General features: G+C 37.6%; 2 protein-coding genes across 2 annotated transcripts; both read right to left on the bottom strand.

Annotated features, from left to right (window-relative positions):
* Nucleotides 1-11,373: 11,373 nt before the first annotated feature.
* Nucleotides 11,374-13,783, bottom strand: LOC150082696 (uncharacterized). The gene is made up of 3 exons (XM_090378758.1): nucleotides 13,425-13,783; nucleotides 12,321-12,708; nucleotides 11,374-11,482 (listed from the first exon to the last, which is right to left on the bottom strand). Exons 1-3 carry the CDS (start codon nucleotides 13,434-13,436, stop codon nucleotides 11,478-11,480), a joined length of 405 nt encoding a protein of 134 aa, XP_090234884.1. The 5' UTR covers nucleotides 13,437-13,783; the 3' UTR covers nucleotides 11,374-11,477.
* Nucleotides 13,784-14,428: 645 nt separating this feature from the next.
* LOC150082695 (uncharacterized) lies at nucleotides 14,429-18,311 on the bottom strand. Its single transcript, XM_090378757.1, has 3 exons — nucleotides 18,166-18,311; nucleotides 16,266-16,923; nucleotides 14,429-14,544 (listed from the first exon to the last, which is right to left on the bottom strand). The coding sequence occupies exons 1-2, from the start codon at nucleotides 18,175-18,177 to the stop codon at nucleotides 16,267-16,269; spliced, it is 669 nt and encodes a 222-aa protein (XP_090234883.1). The 5' UTR covers nucleotides 18,178-18,311; the 3' UTR covers nucleotides 14,429-14,544; nucleotide 16,266.
* Between the last annotated feature and the right edge of the window lie 3,981 nt (nucleotides 18,312-22,292).

The following is a 22,292-nucleotide window of genomic DNA, read 5'->3' as shown; positions in this document are numbered from 1 at the left end:
TACACCAATCACCTCCATACCTGCATTGCTGACCGCATTACACACAACTTGGTTGGCCATACCTCCCGAACGCTTCTGACATCTTGTTGAATCAATGCCACGTCGGATAGCTGCTGTACTGAGGGCAAAAGGAGAATCTACGAAGTATTAGGTAGGTGGTCATAATTCGGTGAGCACTCAGTGTATATGATATTGCAAAGACAGTGTCCTTGAAGAAGTGGTAAGAAAATACCATGAAAGTGTGGGGAGGACGGTAACGATACCACTGCGCTATCTTCGCAGATAACTTTATCGATAGTGATGTCTGCATTCACCAAGTATGGAAAAACAAAATCTGAAAGGACGAATTGTGGCAGAAACTGACTGAAAAAGACCGTCGACCAACGAAAAGGATTGCAACCCGAAATTATAAAACTACTTCCTCAAAAATAACTGCAGAACTTAATGTGAGTCTCAGCAACCCATTTTCCAGCAAAACAGTACAATTCGGCGAGAACTTCATAAAGCTGACATTTATGGCAGAAACGCTATTACCAATCCACTTTTTACTGATGGTAATGCCAGAGAGGGGATGCAATAGTATAAGGAACACAAAAACTGGACACTTGATGGTTTCAAAAGCCGTGAACTGTCAAAAGCAACTGCTTGAGTTTGAAGTTCCATAATAGCCATCAATGATTAGATGGAAGGTTTCAAGATATTTTAGAAGATGGTGGTTAATTGATTTCTCCATCACTTTAAACAGAGATAAGTGCAATAGGATGATATTTGAATGGAAGGGATCTCTCACCCTTTTTGAGGAACTAGCTGGATATGCGCAAATTACAAGCAGAAGGAGAAACTCCAGTGGAATATGAAAGTGTAAAATGAATTCATGCTGTGATCCCATAAGTATACCACTCGTATCGAGATGCTACCGTGTTCCATCCATAACAGATTCTGCGATCTTTCCCACAATAAAGTCAAAACTAGAGTCATATACTTGCTAATCACATCTTGCGTACTAATCACGTGTAAAGAGGAGACGCGATAGCTTCTTCAAGCCAGGGTGATCACCTCGGCGTGAAGGAGACTGTAAGGACCTTACCATCTGAAATTTTGAAGAAGGTCAAAGCTGCTGTTCCAGATTTACCGAGCTGTTTCTGTATGGGAACAGGGAATGCTTAAACCATTAAATCGGAATTCGACTCTCCCAAGATCTTCACATGAACCAATAAAAAGGTACAACGAAAATTTAGTGCATATTAGACTTTTCCTTCTAGAGTAATGACCGAAACATACTTTCATTTTTATAAATTTGTTTTGGGCGGGGAGGTACCATGAGAGCTATGGAATTGTAATTGGACAAACGAAACATGAGCTGAAAAGCTCGTTTCGATCCAACTTTTCCTTCTACAGCAATGCCCGAACATCCCAAACTTAGAGAGAGCTTTCTATAAGGGAGGGGAAGGTGAATGGGGACTGGGAATTCTAATTGATTGATTGTCAAACATCTAAAACACACTTCTATTTTTCTATTTATGTAGGCGATAACTCCAAATTTTACGGTAGAAAGAATAATTGCCGGATTTCTATTGTTCCGATTTTAATGAAATTTGGGATGGTTAGATAAATCATTTTGAAACACCCAAATATAAAATTTCATAAAAATTTTTCCATTAGGAGTTGGGTTGCTACATGCGGACGGACAGACTACGCAGACTACGTACATGTTTGCTTATTCTTATTTTATGAATCGATTTAAGCAGTAGGTTAAGCCCATCATTAATTATGAGGCTCAAGAAGTCTTTTGAGAAACTAAACCAGTACTAAACAGAGGAAAGGGTAATTGGAATTCCTCACACGCTTTCCCAAGTACTGCGTCAGGGATGTGGTTTCTCCAATGACATAAACAGCGTTAGATAAAACTCACCCATCTCTTTTATAACGCCTGAATTATAAAATCCTCACTTTATTGAAGTCACGCGTTCACTTGGCATTGAAGATACCTTATACTTTCCAAAAGTACACGAATGGCAATCAAATAAGAAAAAAAATTCGCTATTATTATTACAGCGATCTCACCAATGTTGGATTTTTTATATTTGATAAGATGGACATCGAAATAACACACTGCAACGCTCTCGTTTTTGATAATTTGTTGCCATGGGAACACCATCCAGTAATGATCAATATTTATATTCTTCAATTATCACAGCCAAATGTCGAAAACTTCTAATTAAGTTGCCTTTGTTTTCTCAAAGCATAATAAATGGACGATCAATTAATTTTTTCCTCTTTCAAAACAAAAATACACTGCTCGACAAAATTAACAGAACAAAATGTTTTTCGTGAATATTTCATTGTGAAGTATTGATATAACAGGCATCCTTGCATGCAAATTTCGAGTATCCAATATAAATTGACCTACCACTTTACAGAGCCGCACAGTATGCAAATTTTTAATAAAAACACGGGTTTCGACCACATCACTTCATTCCCGATTTTTAGCTCAGTGGGATAGCCACGTCTCCAGTACTCAGGATGGCAAACCATCGTCGTTTAGATGATTCTTTGAGATCGCGGGCCGTTGGACGACTTGAAGCCGGGCAGTCGCAGGCGGATGTGGCACGTTGGCTTAATGTGTCAAACATTGTCGTCTCGGCACTATGGAAGCAGTTTCAGGAGATAGGTACCATTAGGAGACGAGCTGGCCAAGGTCGCTTGAGGACTATCAACCAGAACAGACCGCTATCTGGATCTAACAGCAAGACATGATGACGATATCCTGTCATCAACAGTCTCTTGAGGTTGCTCCGACCACAGGTGAAAACATTTCTAACCGGACTGTGTTAAGAAGACTCAGTTCAAGTAGACTTGACGCAAGGAAGCCACTGGTTCGTAAGCCAAGCTAACATCACTGGGCATTGTTGAAGATCCATCTTGTGCTTGTGAGGGCCTGGAAAGCCAGCACCATCTTATGTATGATTGTCCCCTGTACGAGGATCTTCGTTCTATATTAATCACTAAAATCACGTACTTACCCAGAAATCTGAAATTCCACCTGCTATACAATATACAGGAAACTCCTGGCATGGTGCCGTGAAGGGTATTGTAGAGTCGTGGTACCTGCGTGTACCGGTGAACCTTACAATAAAGAATATACGGCATTTGCAAATTTTGTTCAGGATCTCTTTGCAAGATGAAGAAACAATCCTAACATCCATCCTAGGAATATACATTCTGAAGAGCAATCACTGAATAGTGAATAAATACATCCAACTGCTGATATCGAGACGTGCCAACTGTGCCAAACACCTGGATTTGATTAAATTATAACCCTTAACCTAACCTTGACGTGACTAAAACCCCCCCTAAACAAGACACAAACTGAGATCCTCCAATTGTGATAATTACCTGGACATGAGTAAGCCACTGAGGGGACTTGGTCTCCCAACCGTGATCTGCACATCTTCAATTGTGACAGTTACTTGGACTTGAAAAGGACCATGCCTCTCGGCCATGACTTGTGAGCCAAGTGGTTCACAAGTCATGGTCGAGAAAAATGGATCAACACTCTCTTGTCTGGTATCTTTTGACTACCATTCCCTTGCTCCACTCGCCTAATGGAGTTTACTCCACCTAATAATTTTGAGGACGCCTTCCTCTACGTCTCAATATTCCTTACTATTTCCCCCACATGACTTTCATATTCTCCAATCTCTATCTGCTGATATCTGTGGTTGTATAAGAATTGTGACTGTGGTTGTATAAGAATTACCTTTTTGGTAATTCTTATACAACAGCTATAAATGTCCCCTAGACAGCTATAAATGTCTGCCCAGAGTTACTCGCTGTCTCCTCATTTCTTCGATATTCACCACCACCATACCAAATTTTGTCCTGTTTCATCGCTATACCACGTTTTCTACGTGTTCTGTTAATTTTGTTGTGCAGTGTAGATTATTCATTGCTCCTTAGGTACCACCATTTGAAATTGCGCTTAACGGAAATTACTGGTATTTCGGTCTATGAAAAGATTCAACTTTCGCAGACCAAAATAATTTGTTATGACTGGTGCATCGTATAATAAAGCGTGTAACCTTTCGGTATCAGTGACACCGTAACACCTTCGAACAAAGACTCCTTGAGACAATGTCATACATGCTATTTGATCCACGATTTCTCCTTTTTTATGCCAGTTATTTAGAGTTATTTATGTTCACACCCATGAAAATACGCCCTTCAAATACCATCTCCAGAGATAGTTGACGAGGGGAAAATCCCACCAACCCAATTACCGTAATTTGATCCGTGTAATCACATGTAGACAGCGCCTAGTAGATGGACGAAGGTCACGTCACTCTTTGATCCGTTTCTCCTCTAGTTCAATTACGGTCTACATGAAGCTCTAATTTACAACTTCAACTTCCACCGTTTTGCTTTTTCGTGATTTTTATTTTCACAGTCTTGTAGGCGAAAGTAGGGATGACCTTGTCTAACAGAATGCCACATGCGGCTTCTCAATATTCAGAAAAAAACAGTTGTATAAAATAAAAATTGTATATTTGGCCCAAGCACATAATATATAAACTGTTCGATGTAAAATAGCTTGGAAATATTTCGGAGAGAAAGATGGAGAAGTTAAAATGTACATATACAGCATAACAGGCTGTAAAAGACATATAGACACATGACTGGCTGGATTTGAATCAAATGTTCTCTATATGTCTAGGATTTTATGACCTATTCTATGGCTTCATGAATTTTGTAATAACCTTTTATAAAATTTTGTGACTTTTATAACTTTTTTTCAGCATTTTAGGACTTTCTGTTATTCTGTGTCTTTATGACTTTCCATTATTCTCTGACTAATGACGGATTCTGTGACTTTATGACCTTTTCCAGAATTTATGACTTTTATAGAATTTTATAACTTTTTTAGCCTTTTATGACTTTCTGTTATTCTGTGACTATTATTTTCTATGATTTTGTGGCTTTATGACCTTTACTAGAATTTATGAATTTAAGAACCTTTGTAGAATTTTATGACTTTTATAACTTTTATGGCTCTCTAGGATTTTTGACTTTTGTAACCTTTTATGGCTTTTATGACGTTTTCTAGAATTTTATTGCTTTCTAGGATTTTATGACTTTTATAAACTTTTCTATAATTTTATGACTATGACATTTATGACTTTTTCTAAGATTTTATGAGTTTTCTCACTTTTTATGACCACGAAGAAGGGGTTTGCTTTATGCATGTGAAGATGAACAAATCTCAGAAAACCTGGAAATTAATGAGCTTTTTCGTAGGTAAAGTTAATTAATTGGTCTCTGGCTTTAATTTTGTCTCAGTCGTGCCCTTCTGATTTTCTTCACGCATGAAAAAAAAAAAAAAAAAAAAAACCAATAATAGTCAAGCAACCCTACTTCAAAAAGGACATCGGGCAATAAATCGTAAGTCACCGTATTACGGCTTCCCCCAATGTACACTGGTGTGCAAAATTTAAGGACCAGTCAGATTTTCACCTGTAACTTCTCATAGGAGTGTCCTGGATATGGGAAAAGCATAATACTAAAGGAACCTCGTGAGGTACAGAAATGATGAAGGAAACAACACCGACACAACGGGAACAAAACGGTACAGAGGGACTTTATTCAAAAATGGCAACATAGCACTGGCTGCCATGATACAGATGCATCACTGCCAAAGATGGAACAAAGGGAAGAGGAAGTCCTCAGTAGGAGATATGGCCACCACTAATGTCGATGCAGGCTTTGCACCGCCTGTCTATACTTAGAACAATATTGTTGATAAGTTCTTGCAGTAACGTCGTCCATTCCTCTGTCAGCGCCATCTTCAGCTGGTAAACATTTTCTGGTGGGTATGGACGTGCCACTGGGCGTCTTCCCAGAGCGTCCCATATGTGTTCGATGGGATCTAGATCGGTAGAACGGCCAGGCCAATCCATACGAACAATGTCCTCACTTTCCAAAAGCATATCAACAGCTGCAGTGCGATGGGGTGTGGCGTTATCATCCATAAACACGAACTCGGGGCCAGTGGCACCTTGGAACAGACGCACATGGGGAAGGATTACCCCATTACAGTAGCGTGCACCAGTTACAGTACCGCCTTCTAGTAACTGGAGTTGTGTACTTCCGTCCAAGATAACGCCCCCCCAGACGAGAAAACCTCGACCACCATATCGATCCCTTTCAGTGATGTTTGCGGGGTAATACCGTGTGCCAACCTCTCGCCAGATTAGCTGACGTGCAGAATCGCTGCTGAGACTGAATCTACTCTCATCAGTAAAAAGTATCTTAAGTAAAATATTTTGTGGTTGTAACCTTTGAAATAGTGTTGGTCCTTAAGTTTTGCACACCAGTGTATTTGAATATGAACTATCAAAGTGAATACATTTACATAAGTGATTACCATGTGTATAAACGTCCTAAAAATATTAGAAACCTTCACTCAATATGATATTGAGATCCATCATCCATGTCTGTACAAGTTGAAAGGTGGTTCCACCACCCGTGAGAAGCGTTCCAGTTTCTTCTTCGGAATTTGTCTGCATACCGTAATTTATGACCTTTTATCACTGTAGAAATTGTGATGCCGTGGTCCAAAGTGGAAGACTAAATTATCTATTGCCGCATACAATCCTGCTCAGTCTTTCTGTTCAGATTACCAATTTCCTTACCTAAATGTCCTCGTGGGTAGTAAAGTTGGTAGGATCGCCGTCCTTCGCACACTTGGTGGAAAATAATTTTTCCACCAAAATAAAAAAAAAAAATTATGGGTCTTTTTCGCAAAGTGGCTGAGTTAGTCGTTCTCAGGTGAGGGCACCATGGTTTTTTTTTCCCGGAAACTCGGATTTTTCGTCCAGAAAAACAGAAAATCGACCTCAGAATACACGCAATTCATGGATACGGAACAATATGGCCTTAGTCGCTGATGCTCCTAGAAAAACTCTACTACTGCTACTACTACTTATACGTAACAAATTTGGTTCCTATAAATTGTTATTATTTTACTATTTATAAAATAATTGTTATTATTTTATTATTTTATTTATCTGCATTTATAACCCAGGATCACGAATTATTCTGAAAAGAAGGTAAAGAGAAAAATAAATACTTTTAATGTATTACATGGAAAATTAAAAAGAAACTTAAGATTTAAAGAAAATATTTATGTATTTTGTATGTGTTAAAGATAAGGAAAAACATAAACCTTTTTATTACTAGTGTAATTTATCTGTGTGAAAATCATTGATCATTTTATGGTTTGACCAAAATTGAGTCCCTCGTACGATTATGAACTAACTTTATGTGTACAATGTTATGAAAAGTACTGAACGCTTATAGAAAAAATTACTGGTTTGAAGAAGTGTCGGTTCCAATCGTGTTGAAAACTGGAAGAATTCCTAAAGGTCTTTTCAATGGAAGCTGTAGTTGTTGATAACAGACCGAAGAATTTTTTTTCCCGTGAGCTGTTCCAACTTTATAACTTGGACAAGTTACTAGTCAATCCCAACTTTATCTTGAATAAGCTAAGATTTGTAAACTTGCTTGTTGTCCTTCATAGTCGTGCCTTCTGACTTCTGGCCAAAGCCAGAGATCAGAAGGCACGACTGTGATCAGAAGGCACTTCTCCACTAATAGTGTGTTCCCCAAAGTGAAATTCTTCCTCAATGCTTTTCCTCTTTTATATTAGTGACCTTTCACTATCCATGAAAATCCCATCAGTGGTTTTGCTGGTAACTACCGGTAACTAAAGAGGTAACTACCATTAGGGGTAAAGGGAAGGGTTATTGCTTCCGTAAAGGCGACTACGATGGACTGAGACAGTATTTAAATTCTATACAGTGGGACCAACTGATGATGTTACCAACAGCAAATTCAAAATGGGAAGCATTCAAAGAACTTATCTTGGAAGCTACTAGGCTTTACATACCAACTAAGAAATATTGTTCAAGGTTTAGGCCAAAATGGATGTCAGATGAACTAATGAGGCATATGGCAGAGAAGAAAAATGCATGGGATACTTACAAATTAACACATGACACAGAAGCCTATGATAGATACAAGTTGATATGCAACCAAGTTACAAAGGAGGTTAGGCAGGCGAAGGCAGATTACGAGAAATCCTTGGCAAGGGATGCAAAGAAAAACAGCAAAGAGTTCTTTACTTATGTAAACTCTAGAAGGAGAGGGATGAATCAGATTGGTCCTCTTGATATTGATGGGTCAAGTGTTGATGATCCTGCTCAGGTAGCTAACAAACTAAATGAATATTTTGCATCGACATTCACACATGAGGAGTTATTCAGGGAGGGGAATGCCAGAGGTGTATTCAACTCTAGCAGTAAGTTACAGAATCTTGAAATAACTGGGAGTAAAGTGGAGGAGAAACTGTTGAAGATAAACACAAGAAAGGCACCCGGGGTGGATGGGATCTATCCAGTTATATTAAAGGAGGCAGCAAAGGAAGTAAGCAAACCCTTAGCCATAATTATGAGAGCTTCCTTGGACTCAGGGGAGGTACCCATAGACTGGAAATGTGCAAATGTGACCCCAATTCACAAAGGAGGATCAAAGGCTGACACAAGCAATTATAGACCTGTGAGCTTAACTTCTGTTCCAGGAAAATTAATGGAGGCACTGGTTAAAGAAGCACTGCAGGATCATTTAGACAAGACTTCAGTTATAGCTCAGACACAGCATGGTTTTGTTAAGGGGAAGTCTTGCCTGACCAACTTGATTGGATACTATGATGCAGTCACAAAAGAACTGGATGCAGGGAATAACTTTGATATTATATACTTGGATCTTAGAAAGGCTTTTGATACTGTTGCACATGGAAGACTGCTACACAAATTGGAGCAGTGTGACATTGGGCTGAGAGGTGGCAAATGAAGTTTAACATTGACAAATGTAAAGTACTACACATGGGAAACAGCAACCCCAGTGCAACGTATCAACTCTGTGGTACAACACTGACAGTGGTAGAGAATGAAAGGGACTTGGGGGTGGTTGTGCAGGCAGATATGAAGTTCTCTGAGCAGTGCAGACGGGCTGCAAGAGTAGCTCATGGAGTATTGTCAATGATATACAGGAATTTTTCCAGCAGGGATAAGGAAGTGATTATTCCATTGTATAAGGCGATGGTCAGGCCACACCTAGAGTACTGTATACAGGTCTGGAGGCCTCATTTCAAGAAGGATGTAGAGCTGCTGGAACGAGTACAGAGAAGGGCAACAAGATTAGTGAATGGAACAAAGGGGTGCTCTTACGAAGAACGGCTTAAGTTTTGCAAATTACAGTGTCTGGAGACTAGGCACCAGCGAGGTGATCTGATAGAGGTGTATAAAGCCTTGAATGGTTTAAGCATGCTCAATGCTGATGGGATTCTTCCTCTAGCTCAGAATAATCACCTGAGAGGGCATAAATTCAAAATGAGGAAAGACAGATGTAGGATAGACGTGCGGAAATTTGCCTTTAGCCAGCGGGTGGTTGGTTGGTGGAACAGACTTCCATCCCTTGTGGTGGAGGTTGATAGCCTAAATAAGTTTAAGGCTCAGCTGGACAGGTATTTTGAACGAACGGAGGGGTGAAGTGGAAGTGGTTTTTTTTTTTTTTTTTGGCTGATGCTGCATAAGCTTGCTTTCTTGCATCAAATGCCTCTGCTAATGCTAAAATGCTAATGATAGCACACTACATTCCACTTTCCACTTTGAGAAACTGACTTGGCCAAACGGCTTGAACTAAATTCCGATCTGTAGGTGAAGTTGAAGTAGGCTTCAGTAAGGTGAAGAAAACTTAGTTCATTTTAATCCTCCTAAATTTTAGTCCTCTCTTTTTTTCTCGCAAAAAGGATTCTTCTGCTCCCATTCTTATCTTAGATGACACTCAGATTTTATACAAGGTCTCCTATGAGTTTCCCAGAGCGTTCTCGTTCTTAGCATAAGCACATCACAAATATTACTTCCTCTGCATCTAAACAACCACTCACACTTTACAAATCTCGTCCCTACCATGGAATATTGTTCCCACATCTGGGGCGGTTCTCCAATAACATCACTAGACTCCGTTCAAAAGAGGGCAGTTAGGTTAACTAATGACCCATCACTTACAAAGTCTCTCCGCTCATAGACGTTCTATTTCTGCTCAATGTCTTTTGTATAGATACTTCTATGGGGACTGTCCTTCTGAATTGGCTTCTATAATTCCCGCTCTCTCTTCCAAATCAGTCAACATCCATTCACTGTCTAACTCCAGAAACAACTTTTTCTCTTCCTCATTTATCCCTTCTACTTTTGTTTTCTGGAACAACCTTCTTTCACACGTACATCCTTAAAATTACAGCCACAGAAGTTCAAAGCTAATGTCAACAAATACCTTCTGTCTTCTTCGCCTTAAACCCATGCAAGGTTCTCTAGATTCGTACAGCGTCTTTAGTGTCTACCATCACGAAATAAAAAAAAATATATATAAAAATAAGTGAACTAAATGGTATCCACTTCGCTTTTCCGGGTCACCCTGTATATTTTGACACTTAATTACTTCGTTTCTCATCTTTATAAACGATTTCAAAACTGAAGACTTCTTCAGTTCCATCTCAATGTTGAAATTATGAGTTCGTTAAGATTACTGGGTAAACAACTGCTTAGAATGGACGGTACTTCCAAAACCTTTAACTCTTACATAGATTGTGGAATTCTACCTAGTCTCAATGCCCTTCTGGATACTGCCAGTTATTTGTTGTTTCTGAAGTTTGTTTCTTCCACCCGGTGGGTGAAAAAAGGTCTGAATTCAGAAAGATGATAATTATAATCACTGCGCTACCCAGGGGAGACAAAAATGGCTCCTTAAAAGTTTTCCCACTCATATGACCAACACAAGAGTCATCTTTAGAATAATAATAGTGCTTTTTGATTACCTTTCGTGTATTTTAAGAACATAAATGAATATCCAAGTGAGCCCTGACTTCAATATTAACGTGGAGTTTTGGTTAATAATTAACCCATTTTAGATTACTTTTATTTGACTCAATTTACGTGATTATAGAAACTACATCTTTGACGCAGCTGCCATCTGATTGCTAACATTGAGAAAGTAATGTGTGAGGAATTGCAATTAATTTTTATTCTGTTTATCATATTAATACCGGTTTTGTTTCTCCTAAGACTCCTTGTGCCTCCTAACCTGTTTTGTAGCCAAAGGCACTTTCAGGGCATAAACTGTGGTTGTTTACAAAATGGCAAATGAGCATGCGCAATTTGATTAATTGAAAATTCAGTATGTACTGAGATTGTTACGAAGAAACCTGTTAATTATTTATCGTAATTATTGATGGTAGTAATGATAATTAATGAGGATGACTTAGATAACAAAACGATTTTTATTAGAACAATAATATATACAAAATTTGAGATTCACACTATTTCATTTTTTAACCATATGTCCATCTCGAAACCTCCCATCTCTTATTCTGAAAAATAACAGAAAAAATATAAATGCTATAGTACTATAAATAAAAATAAAAACTGTTTCAGATAAAGTTAAAATATATAATAAATCTTAATTATTAAAATTTAAAATATCAATAGATTAATACGCCTTTTAGTTATTATTATAATAAGAATATTAAGGAAAAGAAAGAAGTGGAAAAAAATTTACATTTTTTAAAATTTTAATAATAAAGCATTACAAAAATATGGATTGCTTTTTTTAAACAATTTTTTAAAAAAATTAAAAATCATTTTTTTAAAATTTTTTTATTTACAAATCTCATCCTGGCTAATCTGAGATGGACTGCATCATTGAATATAGATTAAAGTTTACGTAATTTCCTCTATTTACATAACCATCAATATAACTATCAAAATTAAACAAGCTTTGCCTTCACAGTGAGATCTCAAGGTATTGCACTTACAAAAAAATATGACGTTGAGAAAAGGTTAATTTGCCTTATATTTCAAAGAGAAGACATTGTTAAATGGCAGCTTAATCGGTGATATCATGACATCTCTAAAAGGTTAATTGCTTTCAAATATTTGTAGATACTGCAATACCTGTGAAACTCGTTGCGAATGCACAGTTTGTTCCCTATAATTGTTTAAAAATTGAGTAAACGTTTTTAGAAACTGAGCCAGTATACTTAGAATTTTCTTTGTTTTTTGGTAGATGAAGAAAACTCCTTCTTCCTCGCCTCATTGAACAGTTATAATATTAATACAATAACGATTTTTATGCGAAAGATGCAGCCAAAAATTCTGATGCCAGTAAAGTATATTAAAATCATTTAAAGTTTGCAGTACTGTACTTACTTTCATATCCTGCGCGTCTTGCATATTCATCAAGATACTCCTCGCGTCCATAGTCTCCTCGTCTTCCTCCTCCGAAACCACCCTTAGCGCCTCCTCCGGGTTTGCGACCGCCTCCTCCTTTACTTTCATATCCTGCGCGTTTTGCATATTCATCAAGATACTCATCACGTCCATAGTCCCCTCCTCTTCCTCCTCCGGTTTTGCGACCGCCTCCAAATCCACCTCTTCCTCCTCCCAGTCCACCTCGTCCTCGTCCACCACCAAATTCTCCACGTCCACCTCCACCATATTCTTTTTCTCCATCATCCCCAAATCTACCGCCACCTTTTTTGTCTTTTCTGTCGGCAAAGACGAGAACTATCATTGTCACTAATAGACCTAACACCACCTAGGGGAAGAAAAGAACGATAAAGAATACTGATAGTAATCAACGTCCAAAAGTATAAAAGTAGATATTCAGTTTTAAAGTCTGTTTCCTTATCTATATTTAAAAAAAAAAAAAAACTTCAAAAATAACTTACCAAAATATTAAATTGATATTCAGAGCCCATTATCGACTGATTCCATATTGTGTTCAGCAAAACATTACTGTTCTAAGGAACTGATAGAATCCTCAGGGTTGTGTGCTATGCTCCTTAAAAAGTATTTAATTCGCACTAATATAATAGTGAGGTCATACACAACTGAAATACACGCGCCACTTAACGATATGCACCAATAAACTAAATATACTGAATTTCTTTAGATTTCGCGCCATGACAACTCAAGTTATTAGGCATTTATAACTGTATCAGATTTGTAAAGTACACATTAAAACAGGATTCCCAAAATCATCAGCTTCCATCGGATGGGTTCCATCAGAACTAAACCACATCAATGTAATCCAACTGAGATTAAACGACGTACCTTTATAAAAAGTTGGTCTAATGCTGCCATAGCCGAGTGGTCAAAGACAAGGGTATAGTAATACACGCGTTCCAGTTCTCCATGGTTCACGTTTACATTTAAGTTGAAATGAATAGATGTAATTCCAAAAGGAGTTATATACTTACAGTCTTTATATATAAATACGCACGTGTTTATGTTCTAAAAATGAGTACTTACCACATTCTTCATGATTAAGGAAGTTGAGGGCCTCAGAGAACAGTCAAGTATAATCACCAACTGTTAGGAACATCTTATATATATCTACCATCTTCCCTGCAGGTGCTGTTGGGCACTTAGTATGACGTAATTTTGATTGCAACTTCTCATAGAAGACAATCAGTCACCTGTAATAGTTTTAGGGAGTTATCCCCGTGTCGAGGACAAAGGTAAGCCAATCGTGAAGTGTCGGAAACTGTTTCTCCAAGAATTTCAAGGAACACCAACAGCACCAGGAATTCCAGATAGAAAGGAGATTACGTGTTGTCGTCGTGCAACTTGGTACGTTACGTAAGGGCAATATGCGCGAAAGGGGGAAATAAGACATTTATGGCTGGGACGCGTCCAACAGAAAGAAACGCAGAAAAAAGAAAGTTGTTTGTACGCTTCAGTTTGTAAACCTCGTTCAGAACAGTAACGAACGAATAAAGAATATTAATATGACACGTATAGAGATGTGGTGTTTAAATCGCACATATACACTGGGATCAAAAAATAATTAAACACAAAACTTTCACTGGGGAGAAGAAAATGGCTCCTCAGAGTTTGTTCACTGATACGACCAACACAGGAGTCATCTTTAGAATAATAATAGTGCTTTTCGATTACCTTTCGTGTATTTTTAGAACATATATGAATATCGAAGTGAGCCCTGACTTCAATATTAAGGTGGAGTTTTGGTTAATAATTAATCTGACTCAGTTTACGTCATTATAGAAACTACATCCCTTGACGTAGCTGCCATCTGGTTGCTAACCTTGAGAAAGTATGGTGTGAGGAATCTTCTGGTTCTGTACTGGTTTTGTTTCTCATAAGCTTTCAGTGCATAAACTGCTGTTTATAAAATGTCAAATGAGCATTCGCAATTTGATTATTGAAAATTAAGTGCTGAGATAGTTGCAAAGAAACTCGTTCATTATTTTTCGTAATTATTGATGGTAGTAATGATAATTAATGAGGATGACTTAGATAACAAAACGATTTTATTAGAACAGTAATATATACAAATTTTGAGATCACACTATTATGTCATTTGCGTAGTCGTCAAGAGTCCAGATTGAAATCGGGAGCATCTGTTATTCTGAAAAAATAATAGAAAAAATATAACAGCTATAGTATTATAAATAAAGATAAAAAAAGTTTGAAATATAGAAGAAATATTTAATAAATTTTAATTATTAAAATTTTAAATGTGATTAGATTAATAAACCTTATAGGTATTATTATAATAATTATATTTAAGAAAACAAGAAGAAGTTTGAGTGGTGTTATTTTTAATGCTTTTTTTTGTATATTTTTCTGTTTTTAATGTTTTTATTTTTTAATGTTTTTTTCTAGTTATTTTTCCAGATTTTTCTATATTTTTCACAATTGCTTTTATAATTAGGTTTTTAAAAATTAGATTGTTTTTAAATTTTACAAATCATTTATTTTATTTTATTTTTACAAATCAAATATTTATTTCTCCTATTAGCTAATTAGTTTTAACTCATGGACTTTATGATTCAGACTTACCGGAAGTTGCTATTTAGCAACTGTATCACCACTTCAGCGTGGTGTTGAATCCCTCCGCAAAGTACTCTTCATTCAGAAACTATATAATCTCTCATAAAAAAAATTTGTACCTTAGTGTGTATTTAAAAATACATCTAGCTTACTTTAACAATATGTAAAATTTTACAAACCATTCTCTCCCTATTTAAAATGCAAATAGTTTAATTAAAAGCGTCTGAACTAGATTTCAACGAAAAATGCCACCGCCATCTTAATTTTACTGTTTAAGAAAGAAAGGCGGGGCTTATCTAAATCGTCCAATCAGGATATTTTCTTGTAACACTTTCATTTTAAAATAAAATATAGATGGTTTAATCTACCACGTTTTTTTTTAGACAACTTCATGTCTTTCATGCAAAAGAATTTCAGGCTTTAGTGCTGCCTTTTACCTATCAATTGTCCTCAATTCCCATCGTAATGCAGAACTACTTTCTGTGGAAGAAGCGTAAAATGTTAACTGAGATGTACTGTACTGATGAATATAGATTAAGTTAAAGAATTACGTAATTTCCTCTATTTACGTAACTCTCAACATTATGGGAATTGAACAAGCTTTGGCTTCCCAACGAGTTCTCAGGGTATTGCACTAGTTACAAAGTAATATGATGTTGCCAAAAGGTTAATTTGCCTTTCATTTCAGAGATGAGATGTGGTTAACCCCTTGAAAAATGGTAATTGTTTAAAAATTGGGTGAACTTTTCTAGAAATTGAGCTAGTATACTTAGCAGTGGAAAATTACATTTTCTTAGAATTAAGAAAAAATTTCACGTCCAGTTACGTGACCTGTATGTTTACACCTACCCTATGGTCGCTCAGACCTGCTACCGGTTTGGATAAATGCATCTCACGATTAATGGATCGTGAAGGGGAAGTCTTCCCTGACAAATCTAATTAATTATTATGACGAAGTCATAGAACAACTTTGACATTATTTACCTTGACTTCAGTCACGCTTTTGATACGGTTCCCTATGAAATACAAAATTTTGGGGAGTAACAGAAACTGGGGTCTCGTGATCTTTGACTTCGCGCAGTGTACCTTAATAGAATAAATTGCTTACCATGTCAATTGAGGCGAATAGTTTGGTAAAGTTAAAACTAGAATTGATATCTGTTTTTTTTTTTTGGCAACGGGGAAGGTGTGTCAATAAGAATTTTTCCCATTTTTTTTCCGATAACAATCTTAATTCGCAAAAAAATCTGGTGTCAGTAAAGTATATTAAAATAATTTAAAGTTTGCAGTACTTACTTTAATATCCTTTGAAACCACCTTTAGTTCCTCCTCCAGGTTTACGACCACCTCTTCCTCCTCCAATACCTCCTTCCAATCGGCCAGGTCCTCCTTTGATTCCATCATCCCCCAATTCAATACGTCCACCTCCAACTTCTCCACGTCCTCCACCAACTTCTCCACGTCCTCCTCCAATTTCGCCTCGTCCTCCACCAACTTCTCCACGTCCTCCTCCAATTCCTCCTTTGATTCCATCATCTCCAATTCCGCCTCGTCCACCGCCAATTTCTCCACGCCCTCCTCCAATTCCACCACGTCCTCCTCCAAATCCTCCTCCCACTTCTCCACGTCCTCCTCCAAATCCTCCTCCCACTTCTCCACGTCCTCCGCCAAATCCTCCTCCCACTTCGCCACGTCCTCCGCCAAATCCTCCTCCCACTTCGCCACGTCCTCCTCCTATTCCACCACGTCCTCCTCCCACTTCACCACGTCCACCTCCTATTCCACCACGTCCTCCTCCGCCGATTTTATCCCTCCCTCCTCCCAATCCACCTAGTGCTCCACGTCCACCGCCGCCATTTTCTTCTTCTCCTTCTCCAAGTCCCCCAAGTCTACCACCACCTTTTCTGTCGGCAAAGACGACAACGATCATTGTCACTAACAGGCCTAACGCTACCTACGGGGAAAACAGAACATTAATGAATACTAATAGTGATCAACATCCAAAAGTATAAAAATAAATGTATATATTCACTTTTAAAGTCTATTCGCTTGTCTATAAAAAATTAAATTACCAAAACAGTAAATTAATATTTAGAGCTCGTTATCCACTGATCTATTTTAGAATAACAGAATACTGCGCGATTTTGTTCAGAAAAATATTGCTGGTCTAAGGAACTGACAGAAACGTCTTCGCTGTCTACTATGATCCTTAGAAAAGCATTTAATTTGAACTAGTATAATACTGAGGTCCAGAGACTATCCACAACTGAACTACACGCGCCACGTAACGAAATGCACCAGTCGATTAAATATTAAATAATCTCTAGATTTCGCTTCGTAGAAACTCAGGCTATGAGGTATAACTGCATCAGATTTGTAAAGTACACGTTAAAACAGGATTCCCATAACAAAATAATCATCTTCTACCTGATGGATCCATCACAACTGAAAAGGTGACTAAACCACATCAATGTAATTCAACTGAGAAGCTTTTAAACAACACACCTTTATAAAAAAAATTCTAATGCTCTCGTAGCCGAGTGATCAAATACGAGGGTACAGTAATACACGCGTTTCAGTTCACCGTGGTTCTCGCCCATGTGACTGCTAAGAATGGTGGCCAGATTTTCTGTTGATACTCCAGCATGTGGCCATGCTGGAGTATCAACAGAAAATTTATTTACTTAATTTAAATATCCCCTCAATCCCCAAGTGATCATACATTTTTTTTTTTTAGATTTATAACGGCCATTGTTCATCCATTAAAATAATCCAAATTTTTCTTGATACATTCTATCACTTAAACCCAATTTATGACACAATATCCTGATGCCTCGTGGCTCTATTCGCTTGACTGGAGTAATATTTTCCAAAATTGATCCTATCACATTCTACAATGAAAATGCCACCAGAAACATAAAGACCACTTGGAGAGCATCTGTACTGGACTCTGTGCATGGTACATCTTTAGTTGTCATCGATGGGGGACAACTGACAGAGGGAATTTGAGATATAGAAGATTAAAAGTATCAAAATGGTTAATGTTAGCATCAGGTTACTTAAAGAGAAAACCAGTATGTCGTTCGAAGCCAGATGTTTCCATGACTTGATGCTTTTGCTACATACTGAAATGCTTAGACTCCAGCTGGAGTGTGGATATTACCAGGTTATCGATATACAAAAACTCAGTACTTACCACACCCTTCATGATTACAGAAGTTGAGGGCCTCGGAGAACAATCAAGTATAATCACCAACTGTTAGGAACATCTTATATATATCTACCATCTTCCCTGCAAGTGCTGTTGGACACTTAATATGACGTCATTTTGATTTCAACTTCTCATAGGAGACAATCAATCATCTGTAAGAGTTTTAGGGAGTAATCCCTGTGTCGAGGACAAAGGTAAGCCAATCATAAAGTGTCGGAAACTGTTTCTCCAAGAATTTCAAGGGACGGCAACAGCACCAGGAATTCCAGATAGAAAGGAAATTACGTCGGGCAACTCGGTACGTTACGTAAGGTCAACATGCGCGAAAGCAAGTGTTGTCGCGATACGACATCTATGGCTGAGGTGCATTGGATAGAAAGAAAACCGGAAAAAAAGAAAGTTGGATGTACGGTCTAGTTTGTCGTTCAGAACAGTCACGAACAAATAAAGAATATTATATTAATATGACACGTGTGTACACGTCATATTTCAATCCCAAATATACACTGGGGGCAAAAAAAAATAAGCACAAAAACAAATATTTCATATCCATTCATTCACTGTATTTTCAAATAGACTTTTTTTTTTTATTTGAAACTACTTAAATATCACCCTTCTCTGCATTAACTTTTGTAGTCAACCATCAGAAAACGCTGCGGTCTTTCCAATGAGGGGAACTTTTTTTTGACAGTTCTTTTTTTAACAATTGAATTAGGTGAGAGGGGCAAATTTTAACCTGCAGTATTTCGGAAAAGTATACTAACTGTTCTTTTAAGCTTTAAAATATCGAATATAAATTAATTCCGAAATATGTTCTTTAAGTTTTAGGCTGTCTGTTCTTTTGAGGTTATCCACAACTGAACTACACGCGCCTCACTTGCCGAAAGCACTTTTTTATGCAGCGAAAAGTTACATTAGTAACAGAATAATATATTTTCCAATGCCAAACGTGTATTAATCATAAAATTATAGGTTTACAACAGTTTCAAAATATAGTGGAGTCTTCACAAAGCGTACCCTTACTGACCTGAATATTTTTATTTCTTTTACGTTTCGAGGCATCGGTGGTATTTAGTATGTACCACGTTCTGGCATATCTTTTGTTCATATCTGAAATTATTATGCGCAGGAACACCTGCCTGGATGTGGTCATGTCTGACGCTGGCAAGATGTGTGCGTGGGTATTTCCGTAGGCTATCCACAAAAGTCACCTTTCTTGCCCCTCACTAGGGCCCCGTGTTTCTTCTTTTCTTTAGGCATTAAACGAGAAATATTTGTCTCCGAAGGTGCCAACGAACTCGGTGACGTCAGAAGCGGTGACGTAAATGGTTGATTCAACTTTGTGACCTCCCTGCATTCAGTCCGATTCGTAGGGTTGTGGAAGTACCGAATAACCCCCTCGTACCTGTCTGTGAAATGGGCAACCTTGTCTAGCACACACGCTCTTTCATTGGCTGGTATTACCTCGAAGGTCCCAAGCTACGTTAATGTGGGCCGTTACATTTTTATTTATAATCACAATCTGTTTTCAGAGTTACACACGTTTTACTTAAAGGTAGTATAGGTGGGATCAAAACAAAACATTCACTGAACGCGATTGATTATAATTATTACACAATCATAAGTGAATGTGTTCTAAAGGTCGGTTTGGGTGTTTTGAATTTAGAACAGCAACTAACAATGTCTAAGAAGACGAATGAAGGGATGCCAATTTCTGTACGGTTTTCATTTTGGTTTACAAACCACAAATTGAGAGATATTTATTCCAGTTTGTTTTCCTGGAATATTTTCTGTTTTATTAATAAAATCAGCGATTTAAAAACGCTTTGAGAGTAACGTAATCATAAAAAAGAATCATAAACGCCTATTTTGTAGCCTGTAAATCACAACACCAGTTTATGTGATTTAAAAACAACAAGTTTTATTATGTAAACATCGCCAAACTGAACCATCTCGCACGTGACCTATTCTAGCCAATGATAGCGAAGAAAGAGTTACGTAAGTATGATAGATTACTATAGCCAGGATTGCCTAGTTCCTTTCTGCTTTATCATTATTGAAATTAAATATACTTTTCAGGAATACCACGAAGAAAGATGGAAGGGCGCCTTATCGTAATCACAACAAGTAGAATGCCTAATGGGGTAAAGAAGAACAAATAGTGACTCTAAGCAGAAGAAAAAAGTCTTCACAACGAGTTGCATTGGTATTGCACTACTACTTTCACACAAAAATGTATTTGTAAGTAATGCAATACCAATGAAACTCGTTGTGAAGGCACAGTTTGTTCTGCTTAGAGTCATTATCCTTAAAAGAAATAAAAAGTGAACACGTAAATTATGTCTTAGTTACCCTAACACATCCCATATATTCATTTGTTCCATAATGACCCACAGCAGGGCCTGAAGTCCCTTACTTTCCAGGCTGCTCATATTCCAATAGAAGAAGTGCAAGCATCTCTTTCACCTCTGCCTGCAGATCTAGTTATTCTGTGTGGTTCTCCAAACTATCAGTTTTCCCAGCGAATTCTACCCCATGAGCCTTGCATAGTCTCTCTCTCTCTCCAGGGCCAAATTGATTGAGAAGACTCTGAACATGTACATGTCTCAACAGGTACAGAGACTTTCAAATTCAATCCTAACTCGAGACTTTTCCCAACATTGCCCTGTGCTTATTAAGTAAGTCCCCAGATCTCCTACTCTTAATATCATTAGTACTAATATACAACAATATCACCTTTTGTGCCCTTAAAAGATGATATCTACTTTGCCCCTGGCAGACATACCCTGGTCCTATTCCATTTATCATTATTTCATAATGCTTTTCCATTTTATCTGACAATAGAGTCACCAACAATAACTACCTCCTGTGAGACCAGTCCATTCTGCATTGGGGATTGCATTTTGTTGTCTGCTGTACTAGTGTAAGTTCTGGAGTTGAGTTGAGTTAGGAAGCTGAGAGATTGATGGGCTCCGCTTCTAATTCCTTCGAGGGCATTCACTCTGTTCTTCAAGCTCTCATAAACACCCCTCAGGTTCATCTCCCTTTGGCGATATCATGTCCCGTTAATCCGCAAATGTCGCATAAGTAGCACATTTTGAAGACCGTGAATTCGTAGGAGAACCGCCCCCTTCAGTTTTTCTCCCACAGCACTTCCACTTTGTGCCTGTTGCTTTGCTGCTCTAGTCTAAGACGTGATTTCCGTATATAATTCCAGATTTAAGGTTAATTAAACTTATCATTTGATTAAAAAGCAGGAAGAAATAAGTAAACTGCATTACGAAAGCGTTGACAGTATACAGCGGCAGAGCCCAAAAGATGTGTTGCATTTATCGAGCCGTTGAGAGGATACTGTTTCATGTCATGGATTAATGAGTTTAAAAATAACAACAAAAAAAATTAATTGTAAATCATGCCAACAGAGGGCTAATGTGCTTTCATTTTTCCTTTGGAGTGCTGATACTTGGAAATCTTACCCTTGACCAAGTCACCAATCTACAGCTTACTCAAAAGACGAAGAAATCCGGAAAGTTTCTTTATCCAACTATTGCATTAACCGGGGAAGTTTCTAAACTCCCTTCTTCGGGGTTTTACTGTAACTGCGAGATTCTTTATAATCTTAAAAATCTGTCTGCAATCCTTTCTGAAAAATTCATCCAAGTGGAACTAAAGAGGGAATTCTGGTGATGAGTGGTTTTCCTCTGAATTGTTTTGTCATGATAAGAAGTTCTTTCTTTTCCGTGTTTGACATTCATTAGTGGATTGATTATCGGGGTGAATGTTCACGACTTTGTGGATAGTTTTGGGTTCGCCCTCTAGAACTGTTGAAATTAAAAATTAGAAAAATTTTGCTACAAATGTAACTTTTGTTGATCTCTTAAAAAGTGATCCAAGAATTCTGGAGTTTCCACCTTCTGATTGCATCATTCATCGTAAACATCTCATACCTAAATTGTCAGTTGAAAAATTTCCTAATAGAGCTGGATCTCGAACACTACATTAATGACAACACTTTTATGAAAATCGTATAGATCTCCTGTCTATGACTGGATTGACTAACATTTCCAGGATACCAAGCAGCTTGTAATCATACCAAAAGACAACTTACAACA

Source organism: Mastigoproctus giganteus, chromosome 7 (genome assembly GCF_048544385.1).
Source record: "Mastigoproctus giganteus isolate SK-2022 chromosome 7, ASM4854438v1, whole genome shotgun sequence".
NCBI classification, from domain to species: domain Eukaryota; kingdom Metazoa; phylum Arthropoda; class Arachnida; order Uropygi; family Thelyphonidae; genus Mastigoproctus; species Mastigoproctus giganteus.
This window is presented reverse-complemented; position numbering and strand designations above follow the sequence as displayed.